Raw genomic sequence first — 26,304 nt, forward strand, 5'->3', positions numbered from 1 at the left:
TCGATCCCCATTTCAGATGCTCTTCCTTACATCAACTCCATTTTGTTTTATCCTGCTTGGTAAATGGTCCCTAGTACTGAACACAGTACTTTGGATGAAGTCTTATCTACTCTCTTTCTGCTACTAATATGTTTCCCTGTAACTGTAACAAATAATACTAGGAAAATAATAAGAAAAAAAAAACAGGGGGGGGAGGTAATGCACGCTGGTTCTATGTGGGGTCACTGTCTCCCACTTTGAAGGAATAGCGACTTTGAATTATTGTTCATCTACAGTATACTACTACCTTAAACTTCTGAATGAAGAAGAAATCTGAACAGAATATGTTTACGGATTAATTAGGGATAAGATTTACAATAATTAATGTGATTCTAAAGGGGCTACTGAATTTATCAACACGTCTGGCACGTTTGCCATATTGGTCAAAAGAAGTCAGATCAGATTTAAAAGGGGGAGGAAGTTTTGATTACCTTTTTCCATCAAGTGTGTGGGGGTATTTATTCACATTTCCGGCTAAATCACCTAGAGGAGTGGGAATACTATATACTATATTCACCTCTTGCAGGCATGATTTTAAATTTACATTTTCCACTTGGCATTCAAAGGTTTATAGAGTGCTAATCTATCACTACTTCTCAAATAATACACCAGATGTAGCAGATTACTTTCATAGAGCCTGATATTTTTATCATAATTCTACGAGCCGTCCCCTGCCTCGTTCTGGCAGGATTACGCTGTAGGACCTAATTCTAACTTTACACCCAGCTATTTTAATTGCTTTTATTTTAGTTCCGCAGTTCTAATTTCTGGCTACAATCCAGGACTATATGTTTACTAAAATTACAATTTTTAACATTTCTTGTGTGGGACCTATTTCAGAGTGCAGTTTTAGGGAACACTTTTCCTTCTCCCTCTCTATTTGAATCACGCCAGTTTCCTGCTGGCTCCACCCCTTTTCGATTAACATTCTTACTACCCTAATTACTGAATAAAGCTGAGCGGGATCATTTGTCCCACCTGGGAATCCATTCACCAAGCTTATTTTTTAGTAAAATTATTAGAAACTGGTTTGGATAGTCTAAAAACATGTTGTCAATTTGTATTTTTAAGAAAAAAAAGAAAGTTATATTCCTAATATTTTTGGGGGCAATACCTCAATTTGCAGGTGGCACATTTTTTTTTCTTTCAATGAAAGCTAATTGAACTCTTTTCTCTAGATTCTGTGGGATATTTATGTACACTGTAGTTAATTAAGTAGCAATATGTCAGAATGAATTCCAGGAAGTTACTGTAATTGTAATATTATATGGTAGATTAGTGAACACTCTATGTAAAGAATGTAGCAGTTATTGGTACAGCATTTCAGTTCATGGTGTATTTACATTTACATTCTCAAACATACACTTTTTTTATTAACTTGGTTATATCTGAAATACTTTACAAAGCTCTTGGTTTTTAGGAATCTCTTTGCATTTTGAATCTACTCCCTTATTTTCTTATACGTCTGTACTCTTTGACTCTGGCTTGTAGATTCTAGATGCCTTTTCTGTCAGTACCTTTACATTGTAACGTCTATTGTACAAGCACAGCCTAATATTTTGTGTAATATGAATGAAGCCAAACCAAACAAGTATGGTCAATTTGTAGGGTGCACATTCATAAGGTCATAGCATGACCAGTCAGCATTAGCAATCCTTTCAAGACGGGAAAAAGATTTTAGAATGAAAAAAAATAACAAAATTAAGGTGGAAGTGATAGCATAAATGACAAACTGATTTTTAAAAATTATACCACATTCACTACTCAGGTCCCTTCTGCAGGCATGTTACCATAGAAGCTACAGTAATACAGTAAGATATATTTATACAGGGCACAATAAATCAATAAACTGAAAATGCATATGTGAAACATTTAATGCAAATGGTTAGTGTTACACAGTAATGCAAAACGCAAATAGTCTGAGCATTTGATGGAGGGAGCCTCTCAGGAGTTAAATGGTTACATAGTAGAGGAGGTTGAAAAAAGACATACGTCCATCCTATGCTAAAGTGGAAAAAAGGCAGTGCTTCACTTTAAGTACATTTTCGCTTTACATACATGCTCTAGTCCCATTGCGTTCGTTAATGCGAGGTATGCCTGTAGAAGGAACTCAGTTTTGGGTGCTCAGGAATTAAGCCATGTACATGGTATGTGATATTGTGCCTCAGGTGCCTGTGCCTCAGGCACCAAAAAAAAAAACCCATAGATTGTAAGCTCCACGGGGCAGGGACTGTGCCTGCAAAATGTCTCTGTAAAGCGCTACGTATAACTAGCAGCGCTATACAAAAACATGCTATTATTATTATTATTATTATTATTATATTGGAGGGGAGGCCTTTAATAATCCTGGTTAGTTCTTTCATGTAAATGTTACTTGGATTTTCCTCTAGTTTGCGGTAGTGTCTCTCATCTGTCTATATTGTATGTTTCTCATAGATTGTCTGCTGTATTTATTACAACTACAGCTCCTATCCTATCTTCCAGTGTGATAATTATAGGCTTGTTAAATAATTTCAACATCAACCAATCTTTGACATGTCTTGGAAGGTGTGCTTGGTACTTGTTTAAATTACTGCAGACTAATACCAGAAAGCAGTCAAGTATCTTTGTCTCCTTTCTTGAAAGATACAGTAGGTCTCTGATTTCTAGAAGTCTCCCAGTATAGACTTTAACCTAGACAAATGATTAAACTTAGATTATAAGGTAAAGCTAAGTCTTCTTCTATCTGTGTTTTCAAACTGAAGTGTAATGTGCCACTTAGACCAGGGGTGCGCAAACTGGGTGTCTGGGGGCACAATTTTTTTTTGGGGGGGGGAACAAACTTTTCTGGGGGTGGGGGGTGGTGCTTACAGAGGCCCCGCTCTCTTCCCCAAAGAATTTAAATAAAATGTCAGGGGATCGCACACGGGGCCTCTGTAACTCCTTTACCTGATTTCCGGCGGCTTCTGGTGACACGTTGCATGCATCAAATGATGCCGCGTGGCCACATTACGTTGTGATGTCAGAAGACGCCGGAGAACAGGTAAAGTTGGGGGGAGCGAGAGTAGGGTGGGAGAGCAGGCAGGGGGGTGCAGATGGAAACGTTTGTGCACCTCTGACAGACAATGTAATGGTATAGAAAGGCTGTTCTCACTTCCCTAAATGATTCAGTCACAAACATGCAATTTAATCACTCACTGTCAGTCCAGCCTCTGGTTTTTACAATGTGATTTCATTATTCTGGATCAGCAGAGTAAAAACGCAATAACGAAATAGCATAGCTAATGAGATGGGTTAGCAATGTACAATGTTATGCGGCCATTGTTAATGACAGTTTTGTTGGGTTGTTGATATTATAACTGTATGCATAAAAGATAATAATGGCCTTATAAAAAGTATTAAAATAGTTTGTGTTGTAAAGATAAATATATTTTGTTCTACTGACTTCTCTCTAGGGGTTTGGCAGTCCATCTGGTGAATTTTGGATGGGAAATGAGTTTATCTTTGCAATAACCAGCCAAAGGCAGTACTCTCTGAGAATTGAATTAATGGACTGGGAAGGCAATCATGCACATTCACAGTATGACAGATTTCACATAGGAAACGAAAAGCAGAATTACAGGTAAGAAATGTGATGTCATTTTTAGCTTTCATACTCTTCTGCAAAATTGACAAAACGTGTGTACTATATTATTATTATTACCTGGATTATTATTACTATTATTATTATTAATAAAAATAATAACAATAATAATATCATCTGTATAATGTAATCCATTATAACAATTCCTATGAAATAAGTATCCACAAGTGAAAATGAATCAGAAGATGTAGCATCGAAGCTTAATTGTATTTACACATGAAATCCACATTAAATAAAGACATACCTTCATGAAATGTTAGCACATCAAATGCAAACAATATAATGCTATAAATAATAATTCTGCTGAGCATCCATAGTTATTATTTATGAAAAGAAGATATTAAATTGGTCCACAGGTAAGACTGATAAAAATTAGATTACTGACAGTATTGTTGAACAGAAAATGGTAAATCAAGCACATTGTACAGTATGTATATGTATGTATACCTTTACTTATGTAGTAAAGAGAGAAGTTCCAATCACGCTGACTGCCAAAGCTAGGTATTCAATTGAAGATGAAAGATAGTTTTCAAAGAATCCACTTCTTTGCTGCATACTGTATGTCTCATGTGGGTGCTCCCTTCTCCCACTGAATATTCCAAAATAATCTTCAAAATGACAAAACAGAAGACGCAGTGCACCAGAAATTAACAGTAATATGTGTAATATAAAAACCACACAACAAATACATGAACTTACATAAGAAAGTAAAAGTGGGTTCCACAAGTTCCAAGTGAGAGCTGAGAGTCCAATGATGTAGTTCTGTATTGACCCGGTGCACCAAGTCCTCGGGGGGACCGTAGAAGCCACTCAGAACACAGCTTATCAGCCGATCCGCTGCTAGAGAACCTCAGCCACAGATCCGCGCCGGGCTCACAGACCGGCGAGCAGTTACTTTGGGGCTATGGACAAAGTAGTGATAAGTGTTTTTAAGTGAGATAAATGCCTTTATTTCTCAATATTGCGTGCAGTGCGATTCACAAAGCAGTGATAACACTGCAGTATCGCGCTTAAAAGGCTTTTCATCATCAAAACACAGTCATTGCTAAAAAAATTGCGCCATAAATAGCGCCAAAAAGCATATATCTGACTTAAAAACACTTATCACTGCTTTGTGCATAACCCCCTTTGTATCCGCCTAACAGCTATGCTGGTTCCCAGCTGATCGTGAGCTGAGCGTCTCTGCGTAACAGCACGCATGCGTTCTGTTGCTCGCAAGCGAGGACAACGAACAGCTGATTGGCACAGCAGCTGAGATGACACCTTAAGTGATGACATGTGTAACCGAAGTGATGACCTCTACGCCCGGCAGAATTACTCCGAAATTAATACAGTACTACAGTAAATTGGGTCCTCCTTAATGCCTTTTGTTAAATATGTGATCCAATATTTACTCCTGATCCAATGTAAACAAAATACCCAAACAAACCTCTCAAATTTGTATAGTACCTCAACATATAAAAGGTATTACAGCCTACAATCTCCAGGATTTCTATGGCTGCTAGAACATGGAACTACATTATAGACACAGGGATATGAACAAATGGTTTGAAAAGCAACAACATTTGTCAGGCTGAACACAATGGGAGGGTTAGATTTGATAAAGGAATGGACAAGAGCTGCTTCTTATACCAGAAGCAATTGAAAGATCAGTGCGAGTCCTTCTTTAATCCAGCATTGGATAAACTCTGGAGAATAATATGAAGACTTTAATTGCCATACTATATATATAAATTATGGAACATACGTAATCGTGTGCTAAACATGCAGCCTAAGAGGGGGATGAACCTGGTCTGAGTTCCAGTGTCAGATAATTTATTTATTTATTAAATGTTTTACCAGGAAGTAATACATGGAGGTTACCTCTCATTTTCAAGTATGTCCTGGGCTCAGAGTTATGATGACAAATGCATGGTGACAAATACATGGTGACAAATACATGGTTACATTATTACCATTACCATGGTTGCACAGGGTTATACATTATATTAAAGACATTGCATGAACAGTTAAAGATAATATATGTTAACGGCATATGGAACAGTTACAGACAAGTTTAAAATGTGAGACAGCTTTAGTTTTGAAAGAACTTAGACTGAAGGCAGCTTTGATACCTTGGACAAGTTACTTTATGGTCCTGAGCCATAAGCACCAAAACTTGGCTTTTAAACTCGGAACAAAATAATGTCCAGCATTATCTAAAATGTAGCAATGTTTTAAGTGTGTTACACAAAATGAGATAACCATATAGGAATTGAAATAATACATTGGTAGGCTATATATATCATAAAGCCAATCATGGTTAGCGAGTTATATTTATTGCATAAAAAAGCTTAAAGCGAACATATGGAGACAGATAGGATGAGTCCATTAGTATTCTCATGTTTCGTTGACCTGTGCACTCTATTGTTTTACTGCCTTAGAAAGCTGCCCAATGGTGTCTGTCATAGCTAAATCATGTTGAGTTTGAAATGGCTCAGCAGTCATGTATCCCAGTCTTTATTTAACATACTCTTACTTATCTGATGCTAAGCTTGTTTCTGAGGTATCAAGCAGCAGTAGTTTGAAACTGAGTAAGCCACTTTCGAGTTGAATGGTTTACATCTTGGTTTTAATAATGTCCAGTTTGAAGAAAATCTGTCTTTAAACCTTTTCTAATTCAAAATGACTTTGTCCCATGAAAAGGTTACTATAGGGACCCAAATCTCCAAGCCTCCCTGAACAAGAAGCTCTCGCATTTCTCATGCCAGAATACCTAATGCGTACAGAAATGACTTGAGAAAACATGGCAAAGCAGAAACTTGGTTCTAAATCTTAAAAACCCACCCCCCTGTACTAGGGCTTGTGAGCTGGTATCTAAGAAACACTTTCAAAGAATCTTGATAAGTTGAAGTGGTGTAAATAAAAGGATTCAAAAAGCCAGTGTACTTCTCAAAACTGTGTTCACTTCTTAGTTGCCGTACAGTATGTCTGCGATCAATGCAGTACACTTTAACTATTTTAACTTTATTTGCTGTACTTTTCATTAGGTAGATTCACTGTAGGTGATGATACCTTTTAAAGGACTAACATGAAATGTCTTCATTAGATGAAATCATTGTGTACACAGTTTAGAAAAGCCAGATAAATGAATTTTTTCTAGTTTTTCAGTTATGTTTTCAGTGCTAATTTATCTAGAATTGTCCCAATTTGTTTTGTTAAACTTTATTAGATGCCTTAGTAACTTTAGTAAGAACAGCTTTCTTTCTATTTGAATGAATTGTGCCTTATATCATTAGACATAACTACTGTATCTGCTTTCTTTATACAGGATCTATACGCTATATATGTGTTAAGTTATAATGGGGCATCGTGTCAAAAGTCTTGCTAAAGTTTAACTTATCACAATAAACCTCTGTGGTAACTGCCTCAGAGAAGGTTATAAAGTTTATATCAAATAATGTTTATTTATGAACCCACGCTGTACAGTATGTTGAAGAATGTTTTTTTCTTCTCTGTATTCATTATTTACTAAGGGTGGGTAATTTCATTGGCGGTTTTGTTCTACAAATGTGGGTTTTTCTGCAACTTGATTTTTTTTTAATCCAAAACTTAAAACAAAGAAGAAAAAAAAACCTAGCAAAATAAGCAGGACATATGTAAAAGATTTTTTTGCAACTCTTGAGAGTTTTCTCCCAAAAAAATTTGCAGGTTTCTTCATTTGCGAATTGAAAGGTTTGTCCAGTTAATAAAAAAATAAAAATTAATACGTGTGTGAGACTTTGCTGGGTTTGGACTTGAATTTCACTCCGATTTAAAAATGAATTCTGAAGTTTGGCTCAAACTTCTAAATGAACCTAGAAGTTTTCGAAGTTCGGATTTGGAATTTGCAAACATGCCGTTTGCCTACAATTTAATCAAACATTTTTTTTTAAAAAGCACCAAAGTTAGAGTAAATGGCATCAACACTTTTATTCTTAATTGCTCAGTCAAACTTGACAAAATGGAAGAGAAATGTGAACACACAGGATATACATGGGAAATAGGGTAATTGGAATATGCAAAGTACATTCAAATGAGTTATATTATTATTTTTCTAATATCTCTCTCACTCCCCCATATTTAAAGGTATTTCTTTGTTTGGCGAAATGTGATTGAAAATTTTATTTTAGACATCATATGTGGCAAACTCCTCTGAAACCTTTGTTAAAGAAGAAAGTTCCAAGTTTGCAAAAAACAGTGATTTCTGCCATATTTGCAGTTGGTAAAAAATGTGCACATCTCTAATCATGTTCATCGCCACCTGTTCATCGCCAGTCACATGGTTGAGATCCAGGCAGGGGGGGCTACCTTACTTCCAGCAATGAAAAGGTTCATTAAGCTTTTCATTTTACTGTTACAAATATCTCTGGACTACAGTTCCAGAATTTGATCCTAGTATTGTCTTTAACTGCTGCAACTCCTAGCAAAAAAAACAAAGGTATTGACCCCTATAGGTATAGTTAGCAGGTAGGGAGAAGGCTGCTGGGAGTTGAACTGAGAATTCATACAGTACTGGCGCCTGTATCCGGCCGAGATCTTCTACAACCCTTGTACTGCGCCTGTATCAGGCCGAGATTAAAGTTAGAGTTTTAACTTTAAAATACAACGTAGCAGAGGCTTTTCAACTGGTATTGTAAAACATTGTACTGTGTGATGATTCTATTCAAAATGTTAGCTTTCAAATGTCCTTTGTTTGCTCTCACATGGGCTCAGGACCACAAAAGAGTGCTAAGCTTTAGCATGCCTCAGCTCACGTACTGTATGTCCTTTTGTGGTTATGGACCATGGTCTGCATCTGGGTGGCAACTCACATCTGGGTGGCAACTCAACCCATTCGATTATAGGTAATATTTACTAAGCAGTTTTACTAGAGATGACACCTGCTGTACTGTACCAGCACTGCTTAGAAAACATGGTCATGTACAGCTCATTCAAAGGAATATGGCCTTTTATGCCCCATTCACTTGAATGTGAAGTAACACTTCTAATATGGCACTGAATGCTCTATACAGTATAGAGTCATTATTAAAAGAAGGATATGGAGTCTTTCCTTTCTTCACAAAGTTGTTATCTGTAAACATTATGTTGTCCTATGCACTGTATAAATACTTATTGCAGAGCATATCCTACTTGATGTATTTTTTAGTGCACAGTCTTTAATATTATTTACTTAAACTGTGTTTTTTAGATTGGTAATTGTTAATGTGGTTGTCATTTTGGCAACCTGTGTTTCAGGAAGAATATTCCATGGATTGTAATTGTTTGTGTAATGGCTCCTAGCACTATTCTCTCATGTCCTATTTAACATCAGTCAGTAGTTTTATAGAAATGTGCTGACAAAGTGTTACTTCAATCCCACTGGTGTTTCCATGAATCCTTTGATGTGTTTGAAGTTCTGGAACCTGTATTTGGGATATTTGCAGTACTGCCAATCTAACTCCATGGGACCCATTCTAGCAGCTCGGAAGGTGCCATTGCCAAACTGCGCAGTTTTGCATTCTGCATGTTCAGAAGTAGCGACTTGAACTGTGAAAAAACAACTACACATTCTCTATTGCAAATCGCATTTTCTAATCCGCTTCTACAAAAAGTGACAAAGTGACAAAACGCACGGTTTAACAATGAAAACGCCCGGATTGTATTTACTTTAGATGCGGAGTGACCTGAGGTTGTGCTAACTCCCTCCCCAGTCTGATTTATGGATTTTGTTCTCTCAGCCAAACCCATATTTCAGCTGTGAATGTAACTCGTAATATAAACAAACAAAAAAAAAACTCTATAACCTATGGTGCACACTTTTTTCTTGAGCTTTCCTTATTACAAATATGTAAATGTCACAGATATCTCCCTTATCACTCTTTCCTTCGCCCCTCTATCCCTTCTCTCTCCATCCTCACTATCTCTCGCCCCATATCCCCATCCTGCTTTCTCTTGATCCAACATCCTCCCTTTCTCCCCCCCTCCCCATATCTGTCCCCCTCTCCCATATCCCCTTTCTCTCCCCCCTCTCCCATATCCCCTTTCTCTCCCCCATATTACCTATCTTCTCCCCATATTCCCTCCCCCAGTAACTCTCCTCACCCCCATCCACTCTCTCTATCACCTCCCTTTCCCCATCTCCTCTCTCCCTCTCTCCATCACCCCTTTATCTCCCTCCTCCCATCACCCCCTTTTCTTTCTCCCTCCTCCCATCACCACTTTCTCTTTCCATCTCCCCATCAAACCTCTCTTTCCTCCTCCTCCCATCACTGCTTTATCTCCCTCTTCCCATCATCCCTTTATCTCCCTCCTCCCATCACCGCTTTATCTCCCTCTTCCCATCACCCCTTTATCTCCCTCCTCCCATCACCCCTTGATCTCCCTCCTCCCATCACCCCTTCTTCCTTTCCATCTCACCATCACCCCTTTCTCTCTCTTCCTCTCCCCATCACCCATTTCTCTCCATTCCCTTACCCCTTTCTTTCCCTCCTCCCATCACCCCTCTTCCTTTCTCCCGCCTCCCATCATCCCTTTCTCCCTTTCCGCTCGCCCTCACCCCCTTCTCTCTCTTCCTCTCCCCATCGCCCATTTCTCTCCCTCCTCTTACCCCTTTCGTTCTTTCCCTCCTCCCATCATCCCTCTTTCTTTCCTTCCTCCTCCCACCCTTTTTTCTCTTTCCGTCTCCCCACCAACCCTTTATCTTGCTTCCTCTCCCCATCACCCCTTTATCTCCCTCCTCTTACCCCTTTATAACTCTCCTGCCATCACCCTCTTTCTTTTTCCCTCCTCCCATCACCCCTTTCTCTCTTTCCGTCTCCCCATCAACCCTTTCTCTCGCTTCCTCTTCCCATCACGCCTTTCTCTCCCTCCTCCCATCACCCCTTTATCTTTCTCTTCCCATCACCCCTTTATCTCCCCATCGCCCCTTTCTCTCTTTACATTTTCCCATCACCCCTTTCTCTCCCTCCTCTTCCCATCACCCCTTTCTCTCCCTCCTCTTACCCCTTTCTTTCTTTCCCTCCCCCCACCACTCCTTTCTCTCTCCTTTCCCCATCTCTTCCCCACCACTCTCCCTCTCCCCATCACCCCTTTCTCTCCCTCCTCTTCCCATCACCCCTTTCTATCCCTCCTCTTACCCATTTCTTTCTTTCCCTCCCCCCACCACTCCTTTCTCTCTCCTTTCCCCATCTCTTCCCCACCTCTCTCCCTCTCCCCATCACCCCTTTCCCCCTCCTCTCCCCATCACCCCTCTGAATTGCCTACAGTATGTGTAATTCCTCTCTTGCCTTTTTACTGTGTTTTTTCTGCACTGTAATTTTAGTGTGCAAGTAGATGCCAAGTAATTTGCTAGTACAAGTGCCATAGTATATTGTACCCGAAATATAAACATATGCATTGTTGATTACTAATGATACAGCCAATATCTAACAACAACAAAAAAGACGCCCAAAGATGAAATAAAAAAAATGTCTTGCCCTGGTCAGTTTGGCACCAGTAACGAGCCTGATCTGCAAATGAATGGCAATACGTGAATCTTTCACTGATGTGATTTGTTTATCAGCCAGGGGAGTTGAAATATGTTTAACAGTCTGTTTGTATTTTTTCTTACATAGGTCTTAGTGCCACATAATTCATTTTGGCACTAGATTTTACACAATGTATGCCTAAGAAAACTTACTGAATTCTAAAAGAAATATTTGTCCTTTCAGAAGGCTATAAACATTGAACACAGTGTATTTTCTTAAGTTTTCAAAATTGTTTTTACAATTTGTTATACATTAAGTGTAAACAAGCAATATCATGATGAAAAATGTTCAACTGTTTTTTGTTCTTTGCTTACAACAGAGGATAAGCATCAAGTCATAATGAGACCACTAAGCCACCACTCATTTTTTTTTTTTTTATAACTTAAGTTTTTTTATTGTGTAATACAGGCATAAAGTACAACATAATATAAAATACAATTCGTTGTGTGAATGATAAACGTTTAAATATATGAAACAGTCTTGGTGAGATTGCGCGGCCTTTCGAGCCCTATTCGGCCGGGCGAATCACGGTGAGCTAAGCCTATAACTGAACAATTCGGTATAAAGTGCAAATAAGAAAGTAATAAAATAATAGGAACAAACAACACAAAAAAAAAAAACAGGGGGGAGGGAAGGGCGGGGAAAGAGAGTGGGGTGGGTAGGCAGTCAGAAGGGTCCATCTCCATCTCTTCTGCTTATGGGCCTGTCGAGATTGTCTCTTATAGGCCCGAATCGACTTTGAGCTGTTGGTGCTGGGGAGCTGCTTTCTCAATATCCGTGTAACTGGAATGTAGTGGACTATCCCCTCCCAAGGAGAATGCACCTATTACTATTATAGCCAAATTGAGTCCCTCTTAACCCCTGGGATGTCTGTCTGGGCCAGCCAGGGCGTCCAGTCTTTTAGAAAGTTGTTGCCAGTGTCGTTAACTAAACTCGTTAACTGTTCCATCTGGCATATAAACCACATGCGATTCCAAATCTTTGGGATGCTTGGGAGATCGGGGCGTTTCCATAATGCTGCAATCTCGCTCCGCATTGCTATTGCAAAGTGTGCTATTAATTTGTTGTTTGCTTTGGTAAGGCCCGCTAGTGGTCTGTTCAAAAGGAACAGCCATGGGTCTGGTGGTATTGTGAGGTCAAAAATCCTCTGAATCCAATTTCTGATTTCTTCCCAAATTGGGGAGATCCGTGGGCAGGACCACTGCATATATAACAGATCTGCCGATCCTCCACACTGTCGAGGGCACAGCGGATCCTGACACAAACCTAGACAATTTCAGTGGGGTGAGGTACCATCTCATGAATACTTTATATGCGTTCTCCTTGAGAGTGGTGCAAATGGAACTTTTTGCTGTTGCTAAGAATATAGCCTTCCACTCCTCATCCTCAAGGGTCTCTCCCATATTTGCTTCCCATTGGGATCTAAAAGAGGGCACCTGTTGTCCCTATATTGCTGAACCGATCACTTCTCCGTATAACTGTAAGTCCCCTTGTGTCTGTCTCAGCCAGACAGAGCTTTTCAAAAGATGTCAAGGGGGGGTATAGGGCAAATTTATTGTAAAATTCTCTGATCTGAAGGTATCTAAAGAATTCTGAGTGGGGTATATCTTTTTCTAGCCTGATGCGATCGAATGTTTTGATCTTTCTATTGTAACCATCCAGATCTCTAATTCGCTTGTATCCTTTCTGTTTCCAAATTGAGATATTGCTGCCGATTAGGCCCGGGACGATCTCGTGATTATTCCATAGGGGGGCCATCATAGTATGTCTTGTTGTGAGGGAATGTCTCACCCTCGTCGCCTCCCAGATTGATAATGAGTTGGTCATTGAGGAGAGCGGGATGTCAGCAAGTTTTCACTCTGTTTTGGGTAACCAAATCAAGCTGCTAAGTTCCAATGGGGAACAGGCAGCCCCTTCAAGCTCCGCCCATCTTTTCAAATGTGGGTTGGATTGCCATTTGACAATTTAGCTTAATTGAGCCGCTTTATAGTATGATAACAGGCAGGGTACTGCTAGGCCGCCAGCAAGTACTGGTCTTTTCATATTCAGTTTGTTGACTCTCGGTTTTTTTCCTCCCCAAATAAAATTAGAGATCTCAGATTGAAGTGAGAGTAGTTCCTTCTCTCTGAGTGGTACTGGTAGAGTTTGGAAGAGGTATAGGATACGGGTGAGTAAGTTCATTTTTACGCTATGTATCCTACCTATCCAGGATATTCTTTGGGGAGCCCATCTATGTAAATCCGATTTTAGAGTTCGAATCAGGTTGGATAATTTGCTTTATAAATGTCTTTGGTATCTTTGGTGATGTGGACTCCCAAGTATTTGAGATACTTCCGTTGCCAATTAAATTTGAAATTTAGTTGTAGTAGCTTTTCGGTATGTCTAGGGAGATTGATGTTCAGAGCTTCAGATTTGGATTGGTTTATTTTGAACCCTGAGATCCTAGAAAATCTATCTAAAAGATCAAATAAGTTTGGTAAGGAGGTGAGGGGTTTTGTAATGATCAAGAGGATATCATCTGTGAATAGGGCCGCTTTATGAGATTGTGGGTATGCGCTTAACCCCGAGATGTCAAGATTGCCTCTGATTTGTGCCGCCAGTGGTTCGATACACAGGTCAAAGAGGAGAGGAGATAGTGGGCACCCCTGTCTCGTGCCATGACCCTGGCGGTAGGGTCGGAGTACAGTGAGAGAATCGCCCCACTCATCCGATCTCCAAAGCCGAATGCCGCAAGTGTCTCCTTTAGATAAGGCCAGTCTATCCTATCGAAAGCTTTGTCTGCGTCCAGACTTAACAACATACTTTGAGTGTTACTTGTATTAGATCAATAAATTGTCGGGTATTATCCTCTGCCTGCCTCCCCTTAATAAATCCGACTTGATTTGGGTGTATAAGTCTGGATAGGATGAGACAAAGTCTGTTGGCCAATAATTTAGCGTATATTTTAATATCAGTGTTAATTAATGAAATTGGCCTGTAACTTTTGCAATCCAGCGGATCCTTACCAGGCTTGTGAATTAGAGATATAGACGCCTGCAGCATTTCCCTGGGGATGGGAGCTCCCGCTAAAATTGCGTTGAACATTTGGAACAACCTCGGGGCGAGTGATTTGATAATTTTTTTATAGTATAGCCCCGAAAAGCCATCTGGCCCGGGTGCCTTTGATGGTTTAAGTTCTTTAATGGCATGTGATACTTCTTCGATAGAGAAGTCTGCGCTCAGGGCCTCTCTATCAGCGTCCGTCAATTTCTCTAGATTTGAGCTGGCCAGGAAATCTCTGTGTCCCGCTCGTTGTAATATTATGGGCCACCTTCTCTCCATTATATAGAGATTCATAGAACTAACTGAATTCTGCTACTATTTTCTTAGGGTTGGCTGTGGTGATACCGGATTATAAGCGTATAGCTTGGATGTTATATTTAGACTGCCGGTCTCATAGCATACAGGCCAGCATAGTATCCGGCCTGTTTGCTTTTTCATAAAACTTCCTCTTTGACCAACTCAGTGAGTTATCAGCCCTGGAGGTCAGCAACATATTTAACTCAATTTTGGTGTCTTTTATATCCTGTAGGGTTCGAGGGTCTGTACTTCTTTTGTGTTTCGAGGAGAGGGAATGTAGTGTGGTTTGGAGTGTGGTAATTTTGGCATCTGTTGCAGGGTAAATGCAACTACACACGCAGGTTCTTTGGATAAGGCTTATTTATTTAGCCTTAAATTATACAGCACACAAAACAAAAATAGCTTTTCATCAGCAAACAAAAGAAAAATGGCTTTTTCTTCAGCTGACAAAACAAAACAGTTTCTCTTTAGTAGACAGTATAAAAATAAGGCAGCTACCGTTTTCTATGCAAGAGACACGAATATCTTCAGTAGCTTACTCCTCTCTCCTCAACAGACAGCCCCATGTGTCTACAGCCTGGGGTTTTTAACACACCTTGATTAGGTAGCTGGGATCCAACTAATTGTCCTGAGGCTCCCAGCTGAAGTTAACCTAGTCACTGCTGCATTGCAGGCTAAACATATGTCTGCCAGGTATATAGCTGGTGGCTTTTATTTACCCTGTCACATTCCTCCCCTGTTAGTGTGTGGCTGGGGCTACGCACGGCTGAAGCCCGACCATCCACTCCTTCTCTAGAAAATAAGTCAGCATTTGCGTTCTCTTTTCCCGGCCTGTGCTGAATCTCAAATGAGAAGGGTTCGTAGGGCCACATACCACCTAGTCAATCTAGCATTGGAATCCTTCATACTATTTAACCACTTCAGTGGAGCATGGTCCGTCACCAAAGTAAAATGGACTCCTGCCAGGTAATGCCTCAAAGCCTCGATTGCCCACTTTACTGCGAGGCACTCCTTCTCAATCACTGAGTAGTTTTTTTCCCTCTGGAACAATTTCCTACTCAGGAAAAGGATAGGGTGTTCAACTCCCTCAAACTGTTGTGACAACACTGCCCCTAGCCCTATCTCTGATGCATCTGTTTGCACTATAAAAGGGCTGTTGAAGTCCGGGCTTCTAAGGATGGGATCCTCTGATAGACACCTTTTTACATCCTCAAAGGCTCTCTGACAATCCCTTGACCATACCACTTGTGTAGGGGCACACTTTTTTGTGAGGTCCGTTAAAGGGGCTGCCACTTCCGAATAGTTGGGGATGAACCGCCGGTAGTACCCTGCTAAACCCAGCAGAGAGCGTACCTGCGTTTTTGTTTGGGGGGTCGGAACTTCTTTCAGGGCAGCTACCTTGTCGGCTAGTGGCCTTACTTTTCCACCTCCCACTGCATACCCTAAGTATTTGGTTTCTGCTTTACCCAAGGCACATTTCTTAGGGTTGGCTGTGTGCCCTGCCTCTCTTAGAGATTTGAGGACCGCTTTCAGCCTATTTAGATGGGCCCGCCAGTGTTTACTATAAATGACAATATCATCTAGGTAGGCTGCGGCATAAGTCCTCTGGGGCCTCAGTACCTTATCCATGAGTCTCTGAAATGTGGCTGGGGCTCCATGCAGTCCAAATGCAATTGTCACAGACTGGTATAAACCCATGGGAGTGGCAAAGGCTGTTTTGCACTTGGACTTTTCCTCTAAGGGTATTTGCCAGTATCCTTTTGTCAAGTCCAGAGTGGATATATATTCCGCGTTACCAAGGGCGTCAATTAATTTGTCCACCCTTGGCATCGGATATGCGTCAAACTTGGATACCGCATTGACCTTTCGGAGGTCCACACAAAATCTTACCTTGCCATCAGGTTTAGGGACCATAACTAGTGGACTGCACCACTCACTGCATGATTCCTCAATCACTCCTAAGTGTAACATTTCTTGTACCTCCTTCTCTACCAAGGCTCTATGACTTTCAGACAATCTATAATGACTTGAACGTACTTTTACCCCAGGTGCTGTCTCGATTGCATGTGAAATTAAGTTAGTTTGCCCTGGTAAATCAGAAAAAACATCATGGAATTGGGTCATAATTGCTAACAAGTCCCCTTTTTGTTCAGAGGACAACTGTTTACCCATTGGGATTTTATCGTCATTCACGATGTTCTCCCGTGGAGGCTGAGGACCCAAATCCGTTTCCTCCTCCACTGGGTGAATGAATAGAGACTGCTGCATCTTCCAGGGTTTCAGCAAGTTCACATGGTAAATTTGCTTACCCTTCCTGGAACCTGGTTGAGCGATCTCGTAATCCACATCACCCGTGCGGCGGAGTACTTCGATTGGGCCCTGCCATTTGGCCAGGAGTTTACTCTCGCAACTGGGTAATAATAACATCAACTAGTCTCCCGGGTGAAACACTCTCATGCGAGCATTCTGATTGTAATGTCTCTCCTGACTGTCCTGGGCTGATCTAAGATTCTCCCTAGCAAAATGGCCGACCACATTTAGGCGCTTCCTAAGGTCTAATACATATTGCAGGGTATTCTTAGAAGGGGACCGCTGTTCCTCCCAAGACTCCTTTAGGAGGTCTTGGATACCCCGGGGTTGGCGGCCATAGAGCAGTTCAAATGAAGAGAATCCCGTGGAGGCCTGAGGAACTTCCTGCACTGCAAATAGCAGAAAAGGGAGAAGTTCATCCCAGGCTCTCTTCTCTGAATCTACAAATTTCCTCAGCATCCCTTTTAGAGTTCGGTTAAATCTTTCCACCAATCCGTCAGTCTGTGGATGGTAGACCGATGTCCGAACAGACTTGACCTCTAGTAATTTTAAGACATCCTGCATCAACTTAGCCATACAATTTGTACCTTGGTCTGTCAACAAAACCTGGGGAAGTCCAACCCGTGAGAACAGCTCCAACAACTTGTTGGCTACTTGCTTCGCCATTGCTGTTCTCAGGGGAAACGCCTCAGGATATCTTGTTGCATAATCAACAATTATAAGAATAAACCTGTGCCCTTTCAAAGAAGGTCCTAGAGGTCCTACCAAGTCTACCCCAATCCTCTCAAAGGGAACTGACACCAAGGTAGAGGAACTAAAGGGGCTGGTTTTTGTCCCCTTGGACTAGTTAGCTGGCACTCCGGACATGCCGCACATAACTTAGCAATATCGCTATGCATCCCTGGCCAATAGAATCGGGACGAAATACGGTCCAATGTTTTATCCCTGCCCAGGTGACCACCCCAAGGGACAGTATGGGCTAGAGTGAACACAGATTTAACAAACGCCTTGGGAACCAATATCTGGTGACCTCCCCTGTTTGTGTCTGCCTATTCACCCTAAACAGGATATCATTTGATAGCTCAAAATGGGGGAATACTATCACCCCCTGTGCATTTAAAATCTGCTCATCAATTTTCACCACCTTGTCATACTGTCTAGCAAAGACTGGATCTTCCCTTTGCTTCTGGCAAAAGTCAGGGAGGTACAGGTCTGGTAAATCTCCAGGACCCATATCTCCCTCCCTCTGGCCATCCCCAGCCATCACTTGTGACCTCTGACTACTAGAATGGTCACCTTGAGACCCAGATTTCTGCAACCAGTCCTGTTTGTCAGAGCGTCTTTGCTTCCGAGTCTTTTGAACCCGGTGTCTACTGGGAAAAAGGTCTGCCGAGAAGGGGAACAGTTTGCAAGGGTTCTCCTGAGCCATAGAAGGGGGCTCCTCGTGAGAGACTGGAGCCATTAGGTTTGAAAAGAAAGGCCAGTCCCAGCCGAGTACAACGGGGGCAGGGAGCCAAGGAGTGACTCCTACTTCGAGGTAAGCCTCCTGACCTTTTACCTGTAGCCGGATTTTGGCCGTCGGATAGCGTTTTACAACGCCGTGTATACATTCTATACTCCATGGGGAGTCAAAAGAACACATGTTAGGCGGTAACAATTCCTGGAGGACCAGAGTTTTCCCAGAGCTCGAATCTACAAGGGCCTGGACGGTTTTTCCCCCAATCAGGGCTGGAAGTAGCCAGGGCTTGAAATTTTCTCCAGTGAAGGCCGAGGCGACGGTCCTGCTGAATGAACGCCTTCTAAGGCCACCACATGGCGGCGACTAAAATTATTTATCCTGAAGGCCCAGGCGAGGACCTCATGTCTGGACTAGACAACCATGGTGGACAAAAAAATAGGGCATGGACAATTTGAAAAAAAATGGAACAGGGCACCCCAGGTCTATCTCAGCAGCGCCTCCAAATATAACGGGTATTCCCCCCCCCAATCGCAGATATATTGTGGGGGCAAGGAACATACGGTGTTACCAGGTGTGTGGTGCGTTACCTGTTGGCTCACAGGAGGGCTGATCTTCCGCCACGGGGAACCTGGGGCAATTATGATACTATGAGTAACCACTTACTCGGTGCAGCGCCTTCACCTGCAATGGCTCCCACCAGAGGGGGAGTAGTTCCTCGCAGGACAAATACAATAATCACATACACTGTATGTATAATAACCAATGTCTTTTACTAACATGCAAGACAACATATCAAAGCAATACCATAATAACCGGTGTCCCTCTCTAGAGGAGACACACTGCGTCGCGCAGGACGCTTTCCCAACACCAGGTGATCCCACCCAGTGTCCATAGGATCCCCACCCAATGTCCTGCACTCGTGAAGAGAGATGATGTGAGTGACTGCGCAGTCACTATTAAACTAAGGGCCCGTTGGTGCACTTGTTGATTTAATAGTACCTGCCCGAGCACTTCCGTGCTCGGATCTCCAACTGGCTTCACAAAGGATCCGGCGACCGAAGCACACCGGAACCACCTCCAGGACGATCCCAACCGGAGGACTGCTGCAGCCGCAACAATGCACTGCGCCCTCCTCAATGCACGGAGGAGAGCGCCCGCTGAGTCCCTAACTGACTCTACCAACTACATGGACAATACTGTACTATAGGCCGTCCCTACAGCACAGCAACCTTGATGGCTTAGGGGGAAACTCCTAGGGGCCTACAGGGGTTAATAACCTGCTCCAATCCCCTAACTCTTCCCAGTCCTGACTATTACTTAACTGATCCCAGCGTCTGCAGCAACAAGCTGTGACCCACTGGATGCTTGCAGCCAATGTGCTGAGCAACAAGGTGCCTGCCTGTCAGACCTCATGGCACTGACAGCTGTGACCCTGACAAGACAGCACACTAACACTAAGGGCAGCGTCCCTATCTTGGGCCGTCCCTACTCAATTACCCACTAATCTGGTTGGGGCCTACCTGGGGTGTCGGTACCTATCTGGGTGCAGGAGCTACACTCGCTCCCCGCACCCTTCCTTCCCTCACAGCACCCTTCCTTCCCTCACAGCTCCAACTGACTAACGTGGCTAAGCGCGCGAAATGTATCCTTTCTGGACCAGTGCAATCCGGCAGCCCTATTGGCTCCTATGAGGCACCTGGTGCCTGTCTCGCTATGCCCCATGGGAGTTGCGCGCCTTCCCTGCGCCTGTGCGAATCCCTAATGGCCGCCGCAACCTCTCCTGTACTGCCCCTACTCTCGCGCAACTTCTCCATAACTCTCGAGGCCTCCCTGCGCATGCGCGAGCTATCTGGGGCTCTCCTGATTCTGGGCCATCCCTGCGCATGCGCGAGCTAATGCGCAATGGCGGCGCCCTCACCTCCCGGCCCCGAGAGCGCCGGGATCCCTGTGATGCGCGTGCGCCCTTGGCAACCGGCCGCACGCGTCCCTGGCAACCCCCGAGCCGGGACCTGACCGCCCTCATCTCTGCGATCGCTGGGCGGAGCCGCCATTGGCAGCTAGGTGAGGGGGGTGCTGACAGGCTGGGGAGACCTGGCTACATATATTTATATTTTATTTTAAGTTAACCTATATTGCTGATTTAAGTATCCTGGTGGTTAAAATGGAGCACTCTAGTGCAGTCTATCGGTTACTATGGTACTGTATGTTCAGGCACAAGACATTTAAAAAAATCATGATTTTTTTTAAGATCAGGACACGCTCAGGGGCCATGAGCCTAACATTATATGAATTCATATAGGCTTCTGAAGAGATTGCTGCTTAAAAGATATGCATTAAAGAGCTATCAAGCTGCTTGCATGAGCTGCAAGTTAAAAAGATACAATCCAGTTTTTGCTAGAGCTGTAATGGGAGGTAGCGAACGATGATAGATGGAGAAATGTATTAGTTGTGATATTTCCTCTCAAGTCTTACGTTTCAAGTCTGATTGTGTATTAGATTGCATCTGCTATATGATGTTTAAGCGGGAATGAGAACTGCTTAAAATGAAAAAGAACATTTTTCAAGAAAATACAAAATACAAAATTTGAACAGGCAGCAGATCTGCAACAATAAAGTTAAGGAAACTTCCTGCTACCGTATCTCTCACTGGATAAAATAAAATACATGCGCAAAAGTAACACTGGAACCGTGTAAGTACCAGTGAGTACCAGAAGAAATTGTGTTTGTAATATCCTAAAACGCTTCACTATGCCCCTGAAATTGTGCTGCGATCGTCCTGTGTAACAGTAGTGAAGAATTAGCTTCTCTTGTGATTATATTAGGTTCCGTTTCAATTTTTATTGAAGGAAATTTCTTTTTTTATTTGAAAACTCAAATATGTGAGATCTAAGTTTTAAGCAACCATCAGCACAGCATCATTTAGTATTTCGTTAACACCACAGTGGTATTAATACCTGATGAAACTTGTCAAAATGCAGCCTTAATGGCTGAGAGCAGGGGTGGTCAACTCAAATCCTCAAAAGCCACCAACAGGTCAGGTTTTCAGGATATCCCTGCTTCAGCAGAGGTGGCTCAATCAGTGGCTCAGTCTTTGACTGAGCCACTGATTGAGCGTCTTTGACTGAGCCACTGATTGAGCGTCTTTGACTGAGCCACTCATTGAGCCACCTGTGCTGAAGCAGGAATATCCCTAATACCTGGCCTGTTGTGGCCCTTGAGGACTGGAGTTGTCCACCCTTAGCTCAGAGCAAAGAAGAGCATAAAGTTACCAATGTTATGACAGACTTATTCTCTTTTTGTTCATTTCAAATTGTCATACAACTATAAATAAGAGGGGATGGTACCGTAGCTCCAGAAAATAAAATAGAAGGAGCAGTGCATTAATGATATCCAAAATAATGACTAATAAAAATGACTTGAAGCATGAATGGGTTTAATGCAGGGGTGCGTAAAGGGGGAGGCATAACATTTTTCGGGGAGGGGGGTGGGCGGTGGTTGCAGAAGCCCTGCGCTGTCCCACGGCAGGTAAATGAAGTGCCAGGGGATCACGTGAGACCTCTGCAGTGTTTCCTACCTTGTCTTCAGCGACGCGTCGCCATGGCAACACGCATCAAATGACGTCATGTAACACCGCAAGTCATTTGATGCTGGATTTTATGGAAGGGGCGGGCGCGAGCACAGGGGCTTGCAGGCCGGGGGTGTGCAGCGCACAAAGTTTGCACTCCCCTTGTTTAAGGTATGGCAAAGATATTGTGGCAAGAGGCAGTCATGTTCTCTTGTGAGCATTCTTATGCACAGGTTAGAATGTGTGTGCAGTATGGCAACCGAGGAGTTAACCGCCTTACAAAATCTATTAATAATATGTTTTCATCCCACTTCAGACTATATTCTTCAGTTCCTTGCTTGGAACTTCTGCATTTTCTCCTCGCCCACCACTGTGGCGAAAATGGGGGTAATCAGCGTATTAATAAAGGCAGTGGGCTCGGCTGGTTACCCCTATTTCATATTGGGGATGAAGGGGTTAATTTTATATGCTGTTCCCATGTACTATTTTCCCCTATATGCATTGCTGTCCCCTTTGTGCAGGCTAGTCACTACCTGCAGTGTTGAATAACAGGAGCCGTTCCATTAAGACTGCTAATTTATGAATGGAGTGAGCCAGCACCCTGATTTTTGGTGTGCAGCCTCAGTGTAACACCCCAAGAACACATATATTAAAAATATAACTTTATCATAAGGGAAACATATATTTTTGATAAAGTGTCTTTCTATTGCAGTTTTAAAATGTACCGGCAGGATGTTTTTTTTTCTGGCTGCCTTTGTAATGCATTAAGGAACAAATGTTATGCATATATGAGCCCCCGTTTGGGAGATGCCGATGCGTCTAGGGGATGAAAGACCCCAGATTCTTAAAGTGTCACTTAATCAGTATGTTTCTGAGTAGCAGATCCTGTTACTCATCCTAGATATTTCACACCTTGGGACCAAACTCCAGACATTGCGTCCCCAGAAATGAGTGGCCCCTTTTTACTTAGCAGTGCTACCAAGCTGCTTACTGAGCATGCTCAGAGTTACCTGGGCTGGCTGTAGGATTTGCTCATGTGACATGGCAGGTTCTGATAGGAGTAAAATAATTCCTTGCCAATGGGATGAGGCTAATGTAACACTTGACAGGCCCTTGTCCTTAAAAAGGCCTGTACCCCTCATTCCTGTGTTGTTGCTGTTGCTGTTGTTACCTGATTTCTTCAAGCGGATAAGACCTAAGTACAGCGGCTACAATTCCAGAACGCAAGGGGTTAAAAACATTGCAACAAGGAAACTTGCCCTGCTTCAGGATTTCGTTAGCCCTGGGGATCCAGAACGAACCCCAAAGAACCAGAAAAGACTTTGCACATTCACAGAAGGATTGGACTGGCTATTTATTTGGCAATTTGCAAAAGGACTACATTTTAAAAGACAATCTTCTGGTGCTTTGCACCTTTCTGGACATTATCCTCTGTTCCTCTACCCGTAAGTGCAATTATTACGTTTATTCTGCAGTTGTCGTGTGTTTGCCTATCAAGGGAATAAATCTCAGTTTATTTTGCTCAACCTGTTCTGCTCAATCGGGATCCACGAAATTTAAATGTGTTAAGTGCGTCTCCCGTCACAACCACGCATTGCTTGCTATCGCAGTCGCTGGAGACAATCTTCCTCATATTGACGGTACTCTTCATGCTCCAGGATGTAACGACACGCCTCTTCTAAGTGCCCTGGGTCCTCGCACGCCATACATACTATGGGCATTTTGCCGTTGCGTCTCGCTATCGCTGTGCAGCCTGGACTTCAGCAAAAAATCAATTAAGACTTTTCATTCACCTTTTCTTCCAGAATCAGTACCTCACATAGGTCACCGTCTGTATTTGTTTTTCTGCTTCAGCGCAGACTTGCGTCAACTCTTTCACACTTTTACTGCATAGAATCCAATCACAGCTGGCAGTCCTACGTGGTGTGGCAGACTTAACTTCCAGAATCAGCACCACGCATGGGTCACTGTCTGTATTCACTGCTTCAGTGCAATTTTTTTTATTTTTTTGCCCCCACACATTTGATGATGCAGACTTCACTCCCAGAATTAGTACCTCTCATGGGTCACCGTCTGTAGCCGCCTTGCTTTGATGCTTTATCTAGCGCAGTGATCCTTGACTGTCTGCCTGGATTTATGGCTCTTTATTCTGGTGCCCTCTGCATGCGTTTCTTCTGCCGACCTCTGGAGACGCTGCATCCCACTTCAAACACCATATGTGCCGGAGCTACCTGTAGGCGAGGGCAGATAGACGCACAGGCAGAGGGTTCTGCTTAACTGGATTGGTTTATTAACCACAAAACAGCAATCAAAACATTGGGGCTACTGTCTGTGACGGTAACTTTGTAACAGGCTATTAATAATACACACCAAAAATATAACTGGGTTGAACTGAACGATGCTTAGATATGATAAAATATAATTTATTCCTTGAAAAAGGTGAACACAACAAGATATACAAATAACAAACAAAATAAGCACACTTACTTAAGATTGGAATGATGAAATAATCAGAAAATCTTGATTAGCAGTTCATGCAGCAATCTTGAAACTCAAAAAAACACGAAAGGACAATAGCCATAAGCTGAACCTGGTTCTTATATAATTATTTCCCATTGAACACAACCTAAACCCAGCCCGTCTCATAAATCAGTGGTGAGGTTGACAGTTGAGGTCCTCAGAGTAAAACTCCTCCCACCCAAGGACGTTTAAAAACTGCTTTTCCTATCTAAATAACTTCATAACTTCAGTTCTGCAGTACTTACTGGCACGCGAGAAATATTAATACATTCCGGCACGCATGACGCTCCCAATAAGACTAAATATTACCGTGTAATATTAAAATTAAGAGAGATATTAATATCTGTCTCTTAGTACCGGCTAGACATCATGTGTATGTAATCGTTATTTGCGGCTCGGTCCCCCGGTTACACATATGTAATTTTTAGCACGTTCAGCCGAGGACATCTCATGGTATTCTTATATTTAATAAGGTCACTCATTCTGATATTTCCTTGGGTAACCGCACCCCTGGCCCCCATAACCCCTGGTCAATAAATCCTTTGAAGCAGGGACTCCTGTGTAGAGAACATTTGTCACAGGTGCTAGATTTCACACCCAATGCCCCAGACATGGGCCTAGCTGTCTCTACCAGCAGGATGTGTTAACATACACCAAACCCCCTCTGTACTTTTCACACCCAACTTCAATCAAGCCTGTTGAAGCCCAGATATTTCTGAACAGACGCCACATATTTGTATTTTCCTAAACTGCAGCTCATTAACCCCTTAAGCCCCAGTGTGTGTGTGGTGCAGACAATGGCACAGAAACAATACATTTATACAGGGGAATAAACAGTTGGATGGCTGAAGCAAGGCAAAAACACATTACTGGACCCCAGTCCAGTTAACCCCTTGCTTCCCAGGTGAGAGTAGAGGGTGGCCAAATGGGGTGTAACCCCTTTAATCCCGGGCCAAATCCCCTCTCTCTTGTCACTGTCCCTTAAAGAAAACCAAATAATAAAATAAACACCTATTCTCGTTAGGGAAACTAAATAAACGTTTCTCCGCCTTTCTATCTGACTGGCTGGGTAAGCCTCCTTCAGGAATGCTGGTTCTGGGGAGCAATCTTTTCCTGGGTGTGATTCCCAGCTGGACCCCACAGGCCTGCTTCCTTCAGTCCATGGTCCATAACAGCCAGACTCCATGGGGCCTATGCACTAAACTCTGTTAATTAGCGCTGAAGCCATAAGCGCTATTCACTAAGGCTGTTTGGCACGTTTACGGCCTGCCTTGCCCAAAAGGGCCATAGCGTGCGATCACCTTCTTCCCTCCCCTGATATCGTGCTTAAAGTTATTTAGCACGATAACTATTATAAACAAAGCAGCCTGTAAGAACTGCATGGAGACGCTGCGTCTCAATGGACGGCTCTTACAGGCAATCGTGCTGTCCAAATATGATTTTTAATACTAGTGTACATGAGCAGGGGGTCTGCTGAACTGAACCGCATTGGTTTCAGGTCCGAGGACCCCCTACTTCAGGAGATATAGGCCACGTTATGGGGTGCCGGTATCCCCTGCAGAATTTAAATGTCCCGGTCACGTGACGCGGGAGCTTTAAAGTGCTGGGGATACCGGCACCCCATAACGGGGCCTGTATATCCTGAAGTAGGGGGTCCTCGGACCTGAAACCAATGCGGTTCAGCTCAGGAGACCCCCTGCACATCTACACTATTTTTAAAAAACACATAACAATAAATAAAAATTCATTACCATAGCGGAGAGCCGCATATGATGTCACATTTTCGTCATATGGTTCTCACGGTCCTGATTGGGCCGTGAAAACCATGTGCTTTGGCCGACAAAAAAAAAATGATGACGTCATTTAAATTCAATGAAAGCACAGCCAATCAGAATGGCTGTGCTTGAATTGCCTTTAAGATGAC

At 42.7% G+C, this 26,304-nt stretch overlaps 1 protein-coding gene across 2 annotated transcripts in view; it reads left to right on the forward strand.

The window, feature by feature from the left end:
• ANGPT1 (angiopoietin 1) overlaps positions 1-26,304 on the forward strand; it is a 375,883-nt gene that overhangs the window by 292,030 nt on the left and 57,549 nt on the right. For both annotated transcript variants that reach the window (XM_075582478.1, XM_075582477.1), the window contains exon 7: positions 3,474-3,640. In XM_075582478.1, coding sequence (XP_075438593.1) covers positions 3,474-3,640 — 167 coding nt within the window. The remainder of the gene's footprint in view (positions 1-3,473; positions 3,641-26,304) is intronic.

Source organism: Ascaphus truei, chromosome 2 (genome assembly GCF_040206685.1).
Source record: "Ascaphus truei isolate aAscTru1 chromosome 2, aAscTru1.hap1, whole genome shotgun sequence".
NCBI classification, from domain to species: domain Eukaryota; kingdom Metazoa; phylum Chordata; class Amphibia; order Anura; family Ascaphidae; genus Ascaphus; species Ascaphus truei.